Below are 13,744 nucleotides of genomic sequence, written 5' to 3'. Positions count from 1 at the left end.
GGAGGGCTAGTGAACAATTCGGGGAAGGAGAGGGAGAGAGAGAGAGGGAGGGAGAAACAGCGTGTGCATGTGTGATGAGCAGTAGCTGTGGACCTTACAGTTGCTGCTAACTGCCCTGGTGTGTGCGTGTGTGCGTGTGTGTGTGCGCGTGTGCGTGTGTGTATATGTCTGTGTGAGAAAGAGAGAGAGAGAGAGGGAGATTGAGAGAGAGAGAGAGGGAGGGAGGGAGGGAGTGGAGAGGGTGGGGGGGAGAGATAAGAGAGAGAAGAGGAAAAGGAGAGAGGAGAAGGAAGGAAGAAGAAGGAAGGAAGGGGACAATACGATCATGCTGTGCTGTATGAGAAGAACAAAACAGGTAGAGCTGAAGATTTTGTATTTCTTTCGGTTGAGAAATCTCCCAGGCTGTTGGGTGTCTGTGGGGTGTGTGTCTGCCTGAGTGTGTGAGGGGTAGGGGTAGGGGTAGGGGTAAGGGTAGGGGTAGGGGTAGGGGTAGGGGTAAGGGTAGGAGTTGAGGGGGGGGGAGGAAATTTCAACTGCTTTCAGCAGATGTCTCTTTTGCAATTCTTTAGCATCTTGCGGCTGAAGGCTCTTTTCACACCCTTCAACATGACTGTTTGCCTTTCTGGGGTTGATGATGTGGGGAGGGAGGGGTGGCCTACATCCACATTTGGGGAGCTACCAGGATCTCCCCTCTATTATTATATTTTTTAATTGTAGGCAGATATATTGCCTGAGATTTTCTGTCTGTGTTTATGAGGGTGTGGATGTGGAAGGGGGGCTGGGAGGAAATGTGATGAGAAGTGATTCTACCTTGAAGATAAAGGAAACAATTCTTCATCTTATGCCAAAAAAAGAGAGGATACCCAGTGAGCCTTGATCTCTAGTCAGAACGCTCTCTATTGCTCCTGGCTCCGATGAATGAGAGATGCTTTATGTGCATGTGCTATGAGGTGGCTCGGAGGACAGGTGCATTCATTTTTTTGTGTTGTAACAATCTGAGCAGAAATTAACCTGAAGCTTTTTTTTTCCAATTTATGCATAATGATAATTGCAATTAATTAATAACAAAAGCATTAGCCTGAGGACAGGGAGAATGACCCTCTTTGCAATACCTTTAATATTACAACGAGTTAGACAACTGTGCACCAGCTGGTAAAGAGACAGAGGACCACGCCTCTGCTAGCTCCGAACTCGAGTGGGATAAGAGAAGCTCATAGTGTGAACCTGTTGGAAACCAATTCATTCTCTTTACTAGTATCGCATGGCTTTTATTGATGGGGAATTGAGATGATGAGAAGATTTGGGTGATGGCTAGTTTTCAATGACAAAAATTATGTATCCAAAATGATAATGATGCTGAAAAAAGCTACTTAGATCATTTCCCCCTCCCCCTCCCTCTTTTATTTCATGCGAGAGCCCAGACCTGCTCTTGGTTAAGAGAGCCTAATTTGGCTGAACTCCTTGGACTTCCTTTGGAGAATCTTGGGTATACACAATTGGAACTTTGAGGCAGGAGCTGGCCMTTGGGTATCTTTATAAGACGTTTTAGAAACTTCCCCTATTGAAGAATCTGTAGCTAATAACAAAGAGCTTTGGTCCTTGCTTTGAGTACAAAAATGAACTGAATTCAGTCTTAAGTGTGGAACCATAATACTTACTTTCTCTATATTTTTGCATACATACATTTGTATATCTCTTACAATATAGCACTGGAGCACTCTGGAGCAATAGCCTAACACAGTGATGCAAACAAATCATGTTACTGTGGAACAGTACAGTGTTTAAAGAAAATCCAGGTTAAGGTGTGTTTCTGAATGGAGATATACGTGTTATCAAATGAAGGAGCAGTTTTGTAGAATAATGGGGAGGGGCAGGCGATGAGATAGAAAAGGACCCTGCGTCATTCTGTGTTTTTCCCTATGCAGGTTTCAAGTGCTCTGCAATTAATGATACGTTCACTAAAATCTGGAGGGAGGTGGTGATGGGTGGTGGTGGGGGACACGTTGCAGCCAGCCAGCACAGCACATTCAGCTGGCAAATACGGGATGAAAAGAGGAGAAGAAGGAAGGTAGATGGAGAGGCAGAGTAACAGAGTAGTGGGYGGAGGTGCACAGCAAATTTTAAAATAAAGTAGGTAGATCTGGGATTCTTTGGAGTCAGGAGACAGCTATTGGGGGAGGGGAATAATTTTGCTCATGCCATCACAGGTTGGCCATTAAAGCTCCTGATTAATATTCTGATATATCATTCTTTACATCTGTATAGATCCACTTATGTCATTTTTTATTCTAACTTGCTTTAGAAATGCATGGTATGCAGGTATTTTGATTGCACATAGTCCTCTCTCCCCAATCCGTATATTAATCCACCGCATGGTACACACCCCTTTGCGTGTGCATGTGCTGCTCACATCCCCACTCTCCAGTTGCCTGCATCTGTACCACACATATATGCACACACATGCGCTCATTCACATATGCTTTCTGATCATTATGCAGCCATATGTCCTGAATGTGACTGCCTGTGCATATTCTGTGGCTGTTTCTGTGCCCAACTCCTACTCCTATAGCTGAATGCACATGCTTCCATGCACCAAAATTACCAGACTGGTTATACAGCTGTTGGAACAGCAAAGCTAGTGATGTACCAAAGTAAGCTTTAATTTAGAGAAGAAAAAGACCTTGGTTTTCAGCTAATGCTCTTATTCTSTCCCTGCCCAGACCTTTCATAAAGCAAAAAAGATGGCTGGGAATCRTAGGCAGGAGTTTCCTTCCCAAAATAAAGACAACTATCCTCAAATTATTTTTCYGAGGAAGCCCTTGGTGTCCCTCCTTTCTGGTTGCAAAAGAGCAAAATGTTGAAATTACAGGCTTGGGCGTGGAAGAAATCTCTTCACATTTGTGTCTAGGTGTGCTTGTCTGTGTCTATCCTCCCACGCCTCAAAGACAAATATGTTCACACACTCGTACTTCACAGAATATTCTTTCTTGTGGGTGCAATGCCAATGTGAAAAGTGAAGTGTCTGACTGACTGTGCCCACCCATGAGAGATGTAGATAGTTCAGTCTTGTCATTTACGCACACACTTGATTGCATCTCTGAATCTTTGCCCACAAAATATTGAGCTAAAAGGAGGTGTAATTGAAAGGCTGGGTCGTGGAATTTCTGAAAAATTTAAATTTACCTTTATTGCTAACCAGGGGTGCAGTTGGTGATACATGGAGATGGGTAGATAGGTGGCTAGAAATGCAAGTGTTGCGTGTGCCACGTACTAGAACAGATGGACATTATGGGGGTATGTGCTCAGTATTGGATTGCATGAGTGATTAAACAATAACCCGCAAGCACGTTTCCTACTTGTGGGTGAGATGATTCTCATTCATCACAGCCATATCCAACGGCTTGCTTCCCTTTCTGTCCTCTGCTCTTCACCCCAGTGCCGGAGAGCCAGCGGCTGCAAAGGTTTAAACCTGCCACACCCATCAAATCAAAGGAGGGAGGGGGAAGAGGCAGTCTGCATTTCTTTCCTCTTCCACAGGAGCAGCATGAATAAACAGGGCTGTATCTCTAAAGATGCAGTTTAATGCAATTAAAGAAGGAGAAAGCATTAGGGAACTCTTTTAGCAATTACAGCCAGCCAATGAGGTATCTTGTCATTCTTGGAATTACAGAGATTTATAGGACAGAGGAAAGGGAGAAAAAGAGAGAAAGATGCATGTTAAGATTTTGTTGCCTCAGGATATTAAAATATCTTGGACATAATTTACAGAAATTTAATTATGCTACACAATGCAGATACTTCAAAACTTGCAAGGCATGGTCTTGCCTTTAAACACCAACATAGGGAGAGAAAAAGGAGTATTTTAAAGGGCAGGTGACCACCCACGCCTCTCTTCCCTCTACTTGCCAGCGTGGCGTAGATCACCACAGACCATTGACTTCAAGGCAGAAGCACTTCATCTGTACCTGTGGAGAGTCTAGCCTTTGCCTTTTTTTAAGGACAATGCACAGTTTCTGTGCTTCTCTCAGTAAACAATTGCTGTATGGAAGTTTAATTACTTCAGGTCCTTACTATTTCTCTTCCTGGAGCAATACCCATGGGATTTCTCCTGGAAAGCATGTCTCCAGAGAAATACCCCTCCCACCACCCTGCCCTCCTCCGCTGCCTTTGCTGACTGTTAGAGACATTGATTTCTCCTAGATCGCATAATGTAACCGTTCTTAATGGCACAGATAAGCCCCCTCCTAGGGAACTAATTGCAGGCAGAGTTTCCAGGGGAAGAAAGACAGCTGTACTGCTTAGTGGGAAAGAAACATTTCCTATTGTCATGTGCTCCTGAATAGGAGTCCCAATAAAGAGCAGACAGCACCCACCACTGCATAGAGTTGTCCCTGCTGAGAAGGTTGTATTGAAACTTGTATCTACCTGTGCCAGGCTGGATATATGCGTGCAACCCATTGGACCGACATGTATAGTCTGTGGACTTGTCCTGCCCAATGCTGAGAGTGTCTGAATTATCTTGGAGCTGCTCCTGCCTCTGGATAAAAAAGTGTACAGCAGCTCCTGACTGTGCACATGCCATGCTGAGAGGATGGATGTCACTCAAGGCCTCCCATGTATTATGATGAGAAGATCAATACCTGCCTTGTATCAACAGTTACATGAAGTCTGGGCACTACCTCAAATTCAGGCTGAGATCTCTGTTTGTCCTGTGCCATGTGAAGCATCTTTTGTCAAAGGGCCACTCTGCCAGGGAGTCTTCCTTCTCTCCTGCGGCTCTGACTGACTTGAGGTGCAAGAGGTTCTACCTCATATCTGCTCTCATTTCAGGTCAGCTGTCATGGACTCTCTGATGCCATCCCAGGATCTAGGAGCTAATCTGCACAAACATAAAATTTCCCCCAACCCATCTCCCAAGGAGACTGCTATCAAGTTTCATGGTCTTCTTGTGCTAGTGGGAGGTGAACTGGGCCATGTGTGTCTTGCTGTCTGGGTTTTGCCCTCTGCAAGATAGTAGTAGGTGGATATTGTGTGATGTTAATTGAGGATGTGTATAATTGATGGGGTTCACTGGCCTTATGCTGAGAGGCATGTGCTCTGCTCAGTGACTCTCATTTGCTCCATGTGCAGAGGACCTGGGGCATATGTGGTCTCAGCCTTGTCTATACTGTGCATGCATGTCTATGCTGAGAGATCGGTGTATAACTAGGAAAAACAGCAGGCATAGCCTGAGGATTGTTTCTGCTTTGACTAAAATAGTATGAAGCAAAAGTGCGTGCTTGTTTTTGCATCAAGTACATATAAACCTGAGATCTCTGCATACTCCTAGTAGGACAGAGGTGAATTKCAGTCCATTTGCTCAGTCCATGCTTTGGTGGCCCCTGTATCTTTCTCTCTGCATAACTCTCCTGTTGTCCCCTCCTCCTGCACAGAAATGATTCTTTCTTCTCTTCTATTGCTTTGGGCTTCCTCCCTACTCGGGGATGGTTTTATCAGGATTTGAGAATAAATGATAGTTCCAATGACAGACTGAGACTAAGGCAACCTCAGGATGGGAAAGCTTTAGATGGAAGCACTCTATGTTGATTCACTTTACAGGTCACTGATTCCAGGATTTGCTGTGAGACTGATAAGTCTCAGGAATAGGTTTGGTAGCAATCCACACTTGGCCACCTCTGATCTATAAAGGTCTAAACTATAAGGCAAGAATCAYGGCCCAGTAGTTCTGCACGGGGGTTCATGAGTCTGACAACAGGAGGCCTGTCATTCAGACAGGTTCTGCGGGAGATGCATGTCCCTTGCTGGTAAAAATACAGAGCAGGTATCTTGGTGAGAAACCTTTCAACAGTAGAAGTCCAAAATCAAACTCTAAAAGCCATCTACATTCATTTCATCTATAATTCCAACCCACTCCCCCCCCAAGCATGCTGGGAAATGACATGTAACCTCAAAGCTCTTATGGCCTCATGTGGAGAAGGTGTTTACATATCCTTAGGGCGCTCTCTATCACCTGCTGAGTGTGTGTGTGTGTGTGTAAAATTCCTTGGCTTTTCATGGTTGCAAGCAGCACAGACCACTATTTAGCATACAGGAATGAGTTTTGGGAGAGTTGTTTTCTACTCCTAGTAGTGCTATTAACCTACTTTCTGACTTGATCTAAGGGCAGTTTCTCTGCATGTCATGGCCTTCTCTGCAAGGTGCTTCTTTAATTTGGAAACAAAATAATTAGTGTGTGGAAAAAAAGAGATTCTGAGGCCCTCAGGTGAAAGGTACTTTAGACAGGCAAAGCTTTGTTTTATCCATCCTCAGTCACTCCTGTAATGCTAGGATGTTACTAGCCACTTGGGTTCTTCTGACACAAGCCATTGATTTTCTTCCTAGAACCAAGTTTTCTTGTATTGGGCCACAGCCTGAGAATGGGCTACAACTTAGCTTTCTCCCTGTCATTCACCAGCGTGCTAACTTCTCCCCTCCTGTCTTAATGAACCACTGAATGAACTGAACCACAGGAAGTTCTGCCTGAATATGAGGAGGAATTTCTTTACTGTGAGAGTGACAGAGCACTGGAACAGGTTGCCCAGAGAGGCTGTGGAGTCTTCTCTGGAGATATTCAAAACCTGTCTGGATGCAGTCCTGTCTAACAAGCTGTAGGTGACCTTGCTTGAGTAGAGAGGTTGGACTAGATGATCTCCAGAGGTCCCTTCCAACCTTACTCATTCTGTGATTCTGTAATGCATCAGCTTGTAGCGATGTACAGTACGTGTGTGGGGTGGAGAACTAGTGTCATGAAAATACTGATTTGTTTTTCATATATCAAAAAGAATTTATCCTTTTGGAGTTCAATTAATCCTGCTATCTCTGCCTGTTATTCTTTTTCTCTCCTCTGCCCACCTGTTCTATTCCTTGCTTTCTTCCTGCTCTCTTGACCATATAATCCTTCTGCTGCTTCTCCTCTCCTCCAGCTGAGCACTAGCACTCCATTACATTCTGCTTCTTGCGGGCTCCAGCTGGCATTATCAGCACTACCTCTAGGATCTTTTTCTTTTCACCTCTTCCGGTACTGTTATCAGCGGGGAAGCTGATAGTAGCTCTAACTACACAGATTCTTCCTTTGTGCTGCTGTTTGCTTTTGCAGCTTCTGCACTTCTCCTGCAGGTGGGCAGCTGTAAGAACTACTGGAAATTACTGCCTATAGACAGAATCAGCCARTGGTGCATCCTTACCTATTGCATTGCTGTCAGCATAGGTGAAGAGTTCCCCAGTCCCACCAAGAAGCTGGCAAGGGGTATGGCTGCCATGACGGCGATGCATGCAGTGCAAGCTAATATTGCCATTTCTGCTTTCTTCAGCATTCATGCTTCCTCCAGTCTTGTCCCGCTGCTAGTAATGCCATTGCTGGGTAGCAGGCCATGCTCCAGCTCTCTTGCTGGCCGAAGAGACGATATCCTGAGCCAGCCTTCCACCAGGGTTGGGAGGGTTGACCTTAATTCCTCCAGGATATACTTACCTTCTTTCAAATTATAACTAATAAATGTCAGTCCCATTCATTACTCATCTTCCTTCTGAATTTTCTTGAACTAATTCCAGCCATAATCACAGTATATCTCTATTTCTAGAAAGGCGGCACATCTCACAATTCTTAACCATTCTCTTTGTAGGAGCCACTTTTCTCCAAAGGCTAGTAATTAATAATAGGCTCTGAAGGAATCTTGCTCCTGGGGTTTGAATACCCYAAAAATTTAGGAGTTCAGGGATGTGTGGTTGGATTTGGACACAACTCTGCAGTCCTCCTTCCATAATAGCCTGGGAGTGAAACTGTGGTCTCAGAACTTCTTATTTTTGTGGATTGGGCTGATTTCTAATAATTGGTGGTATCTAGAATAATTTACAGTTTTGATTACTTATATAATTAGTAAAACTACTATCAGTTAGGATCTGGTTCATCTGTTTGAATGGAATCAAACCCTTTTATCAATATCATTTATCATTTATCAATGACTATAAATCTGAAAGTATACTGTTAAGTATGCAAGGGCAGGGGGTTGGGGCAGCAAGGTGCTATGCTGTGGTCTTTTGCATAAGATGCCAATCATTTATATTAGTTCAATTTGAAACCAGAAGAATGTAAACCAGAATGCTTTTGATCTGACCATTGCTTTCATTCCATCCTTACCTTACCCTCAGCTTTAGGAATAAGTTATTCAATGGTGGACTTAAGTAATTTTCCTTAAACTATTCATAAATTTGTAAAGCTATATTCTAAAGAAGCAAATATGACACGTTGCTTTTCTGACAGTAAAAACTTGCAACCATTCTGGTTTTGTCCAGGTGTGAGGCCGACTGTGACAAATCATGTTGGGGGCAGGTTTAGCTCAGTTGGTTAGGGCATTGTGCTGCTAATGGCAAGGTTAAGGGTTCAATCCCCCTGCGGGGCTATGCTGAGGGTTGGACTAGATGACCTCCAGAGGTCCCTTCCAACCTTACTATCTTATGATTCCATGTGCTGAGAAAATGCCAGGAGAGCATTTCCTGCTCCACTGTGCCTGAGGAGCATGTTTCAGCTGGGAGGCTGTACTGAAGCAAAGGAGCTTTTAGACACTGAACCAAAACCCTGGAGTTTGAAGGCAGAGACACTTCACTATAGATTGGAAAGTTGCACTGAAATAGCACTTGTGTACCTCAGAACCAGAGGCAGCTTCCTTAGGATCAGTAGTTTCATTCTTAGCTGGCTACATTGGAGTAGTCAGGTTGACAGCTTGCAAAGGCATGGATTGCACTAGCTGAGTCAGAATTTGTCAGAATGGAGACTTTTCCTGATCAAAGATTAAAGACACTGTTTTTAACTCCTCCTGCTGTTTGCATTTCCAGTAGAAGACCCTTAGGAACTTCAAGCCGTACATAGAGTTTTGAGGACAGAGATCCACAACAGAAAATTCATGTTTAATGTTGACAGGACCTTTAAAAATGCAGTAAAAAGCATGAAAAGGATGAAACCGAACCTACCTACAACACAATACCTGGCAAAAAGCCTCTTCTTTGACCTAAAGGCCAGTCAGAGTACCAGCTAGAAGAGATCTAATCCTAAGGAGAGGAAGACTGGAGCAAGGAAAAGAGATCTCCATCCCCCCCCAAAATAATGGAAGAGATGAAGCTAACCAAAAGCTCCATGAAGTAAACCGAATTTGAGTCACTTCTAGAGGATAGTTAGCAAAGTTAATACGTGTTTCAATCTCTTATACGGTAGTAAAACTAGATATGCAGCAAAAAATCTTTCCCATTATGATGCCAGTTGTACAAGACTGTGAATGACAAAATAAAGAGCATCTACAGATTAGTGAAAAATAAACTTTAATGATTAAAGAAACTTTTAGAGAATCTTCGTTTAAAGCTCAGTTAATTCTGTTCTACATTCTTTTTTTCCCTTTGAGTTGTATGATTCCACAATACTGTAATAGATGCTGYAAGACAGTGCCTCATCTTGTAGAATTTCTTTGCTTTTTCATTAGGGTGTAGTTGAAGAGAGGAATCTGAAATATGTCACAATATTTTCCCATTTTTCTGGACCCAGAAATAAGAATTTATGATACTATAGATTGAAGTGCCATCTTAGAGGTATCTATTGTACGCTGTAGAACTTCAGAACTTCCTTCCTTTCTAACTGTGGAGTTATCGTAGGTATCAATATAATAGCACGTATAAAGTCCCCTAAACATTTGAAGATTACTTATTGGCATGCTAGATGATCCTGATTTTTATCAGYGATAATCAGCTCAATTCCTGCTTAACATCTAAGCCACAGTGGGATCTACAAAGCAAGTATTCTTCCAGTTGCTTTCCCTGCACAGCCAAAATGAGTAAGTATGTCAGAGCACATAGACCAAGCATCCACAGAGAMTGCATCCAAGAGGAAGGGAGTGTACTTTTATCCAGAAAAGCCTTGTATCCTTTTATCCAGAAATTCTTTGGTTAAAGTATTCACCTAGAGATGTGGTGAATGTACCACTTCTGTCTGAGTAGATCTGAACCCCATCTTCTAGGACGGTTCCTGATTATTAGGCTATGGAATATTCTGAGGCAAGTTCCTCTGAGAGTTTCACTGGTCAGTTGATCTGTTTTGCACAAAAGGGTCAAATATTATTGAGSCCGGAGCAAGAGAATGAAATAATGTCCTCCTGGCTCCTTAGCTTAGTGTTTATGGTACTTACAGAGGAGAGGGAAGATCTACATTCCAAACCTTTGGCTAAAATTTTACATCATGTATTGTCAGTAAGGTCAGAGTGTTTCATGCCTGTTGTGCATGTCTCCAATAAGATATTTAACTGCAATTATACAGATAAAACAATTAATAGCAGCCACAAAGYAAGAAGATTAGGATCTAGAAAAGGGGCAGAACAAGTCAGGATGTACTGATGAAGGAGAGTTGTTTCAAATCCTCCAGGACTGATCAGCCATCTTCCTAGATTATTTGCAAAAGTGATGGAAGCAATCTCTGACCATGAGCTTTGAATACTTTGAAAACTCATGAGGGCTGAGTGAGAAGACTGYTGAGTGAGGCATCAGAAGGCTGAAAAATAACAAGGAGGAGATAAGAAATTACAGAATACTCGATTTAACTTCATTCATGGAAAAAAATGGTGGAAATAATCAAATAAAGGAGACAATTAGGAGCCAGCACAAATCTGTTGAGAATAGATCATGTCAAACCAATTTAGCTKTCTTCTTTAACAAGCCTTGTGGATACAGAGGAAATAGCTGTTATATCTTGTCACCTTTAAGGATGTTGACATTATCTCACAGGCTTTAATCATGAGTTAAGCAAAGAAACATAGTCCAGATGAAAATGTTACTGCATGAATGCAGAACTGGTGTAGATTACCCTACTCAATGAGCAAATCTGTGATTTGCTGTTGTAGAAGACTATTGAGTGGGTTTCCATAAGGCTGAACTGTGGCCTGCTAATACTTAATATTTTCATTAAATACATTGTTCTTCATATTTTGATTTCAACCTAGATTTCTTAATATTATATTTGCCCAATTTCTTCAGCAGATTTATTGTATAAATCTAGATTTCAACCTAGATGACCTGCTAGAGATCATGCTTGTTAAATCTGCAGAGGGTATGAGCTAGGTGTAAGCTGGTAGAAATTTCTGGAATTCAGGACAGTCTTGGCAAACCAAGGACCAGTTTTGAAAAGCATCAGAGTGAATGTAAGATGCTCTGCATGGGCAGGACGAATAAATTACAACCAGTTGCCCATGGGGGGCAACAGGCCAACWAGCCATCCTTCAAGATAGGAGGGAGTGTCTGTGGAGGACCACAAGTTCAATGTTAGTCTAGTCATCCTGTTTCCAAAAAGACAAACATCTTACCAGGATGGATATGCAAATGGGAGTTTAGGCTGTAAAACATGTATAATAAGCCTTCAGCTCTGATCAGCACATGTTAAGACTCAGCTGAAATGCCATGCCTAATTCTTGCTAACTAAGCGTGGTCCAGTTGGAGAGACTGCAGACCAGGGTAGTGAGATTTCTGAGGACAAGGAAAACAGAATCTGTGAGGAAAGATTCAAGTAATTAGGGTTGTTTAACCTAAAAGGGGTAGGACTGAGAGGGGTCAGGATGCCAGTCTTCAAGTACATAAAACACAAGAGTAAGAAAACGATAATAATGTGTTCTTCACGTGTGGCAGTCAATCAGAAATTCCCAGCTGGAGCAGTGTACCCCTACTGACGCACACCTTCRTTGCTTTATCCCCTCTGCTCCCATTATGATGCATCCCGACGGTTCCTGGGAATACTGAATAAAATGTGCTGAGATATAATGTTAAAGACACTGCACCTTCACTGGAGATATTCTCACGCAGCGGCAGAACTGCATAAAGCTGACCTGCAGTATCTTCTRTTATCACGTTCTGAGTCTATATAGCCTCCAGGAAGATATCCTTTCCCAGATTCTTCTAAGGCACAACACAAGAGGGAACACAGCACATCCTGCCTAGAGTCAGGATTACCCAACTTTTTTTGGATAAAATAACTTGTAATACTCAAAGACACTCTTTCAATTACATCTTATTTTTTGCTGAGCTTTACCTGTTTAGATAAAAAGTTTCTTGTTAAGGATCTTCTTACTCTGTGTTTTGTTATTTTTATTTGGCTATATCTGAGTTTGAGATTATAGGAATAAGGCTTTGGATGTGTAAAGAGTATTACAATCATTTAATAAGCAGCTTTTATGCCTTTATACTATAACAAAATAGAATGCCATTATGATTTCAAAGGAAAAAAAATTCTTATTTTATGCCTTTTTGGCTTGCTTTTTTAAGTAGGAAACTAAATCCTTTTCTTCTGAGCATATATTAAGTTTTCAAAGTCAAACACTTAGAATGTAGAGAATTACCTAATTAAAAGGGTTGCTAATCCATCTTTAGTTTGTCCCTCACTTTTAGGCATAATGATGTGGTCCTTAACTATATGCTTAAATACTGGTGTGTATTATATATATATTATTTCAATAGGATCCTCGCCTGATTCAGTGCACAGAATGGGATATACTTAGGGACTGAATGAGTTTTGCCATAAATGAGGGTGTCATCTGTAGATCTCCAATTTCACTTAYTGCCAGTGTTGAAGGTTGTATATTGAATTGGGCAGAGGTTCAAAAGCAGGAGAATGGTCTCATGCTAGGGCAATTCAGTTCTGCCCTAGAATTAGGCACTTCCTTGCCTCTTGCCATGAGTTCCTATGTGATACTGAAGAAGCCATATAAATGAGGCTTTCTACGAGTGGCCACTAACTGGTGCATTGTCGTTTTCTGGGTTCTCAATCTGAGACTCCTGGGATCTGACTTGCAAAAGTGCATATTGGTATTGTGTGGAGTTCTACTATCAACATGCACAGAGCTGTGGAAGTGCTAAGCAGTTTGATAATGCAATAAGGCATCTCAATTTGGGACTTAAAATTAGTGGGTACTCTGAACACTTTTGACCTTAACCTTGTTGTGTCTTATTTCACTGGCTGTAAAATTGAGATAACAACTCCACCTGCTTCCCTGGGAAAATATCCATTAATGYTTGTGAAGCACTGAGATACTATAGCAAAATAGTGCCATAGAAAAGGATATGAAGAAACTAGTAATTCTGTATTCAATGCTGGGTTTGAATGATCCATGGCAAATAAGGCACTTTGCCACGCCTAGAATTAGGCTAAAGGGAATATACTGAATAGCTACCCTCTCAGCGAGCCCTGTCTATCTATTGTACTAGCTGAGATGACGTGAGGGAGACCTGCAGGAAAAAAACGATGTGAGATCAGGTAGTTAAAGACTCTATAAGGCATACACACAACTGAGTCAAATCATGGTTTCAGAGGCAGTCTCCATTTTATGTATTCTCRTTTCAACTTTTACTATGTGCCTGTAGAGATGATTATAGAACAGGCTCTTTATGTAATACATGAGAGTCATGCTACTTTGTACTCATACCTATGAATGTTGGGTCTCAAAATAATTTGACAAAAATAGGACAAATCTGTTATCATTGAAACTAGTGCTGTATTTTTCACTAGTGTCAGAAGTCAGCTTGGATTCTTAACAAAATAAGCCTAGAACACTCTTGTTATTACTTCTTTTATAAGTGAGCAAACTGAGGCACGGAAGAAAGYGGAATTACCTGCCAAAGTGATTCTGCCTATTTTCTCTCCTTCTATCCATCACCAGACTATTATTCATATGCTAGCATGAATTAA

General features: G+C 42.0%; 1 protein-coding gene across 1 annotated transcript in view; it reads left to right on the top strand.

Annotated features, from left to right (window-relative positions):
• The first annotated feature begins 265 nt into the window (after window positions 1-265).
• The window catches only part of GAP43 (growth associated protein 43), a 57,070-nt gene continuing 43,591 nt past the window's right edge, over window positions 266-13,744 (top strand). Inside the window, exon 1 of the mRNA XM_085326007.1 lies at window positions 266-355. Coding sequence (XP_085182133.1) covers window positions 326-355 — 30 coding nt within the window. The 5' untranslated portion in view covers window positions 266-325. The remainder of the gene's footprint in view (window positions 356-13,744) is intronic.

Source organism: Rhea americana, unplaced genomic scaffold, assembly GCF_003343005.1.
Source record: "Rhea americana isolate MKP2758 unplaced genomic scaffold, rheAme1 scaffold_126, whole genome shotgun sequence".
Lineage (NCBI taxonomy): Eukaryota > Metazoa > Chordata > Aves > Rheiformes > Rheidae > Rhea > Rhea americana.
This window is presented reverse-complemented; position numbering and strand designations above follow the sequence as displayed.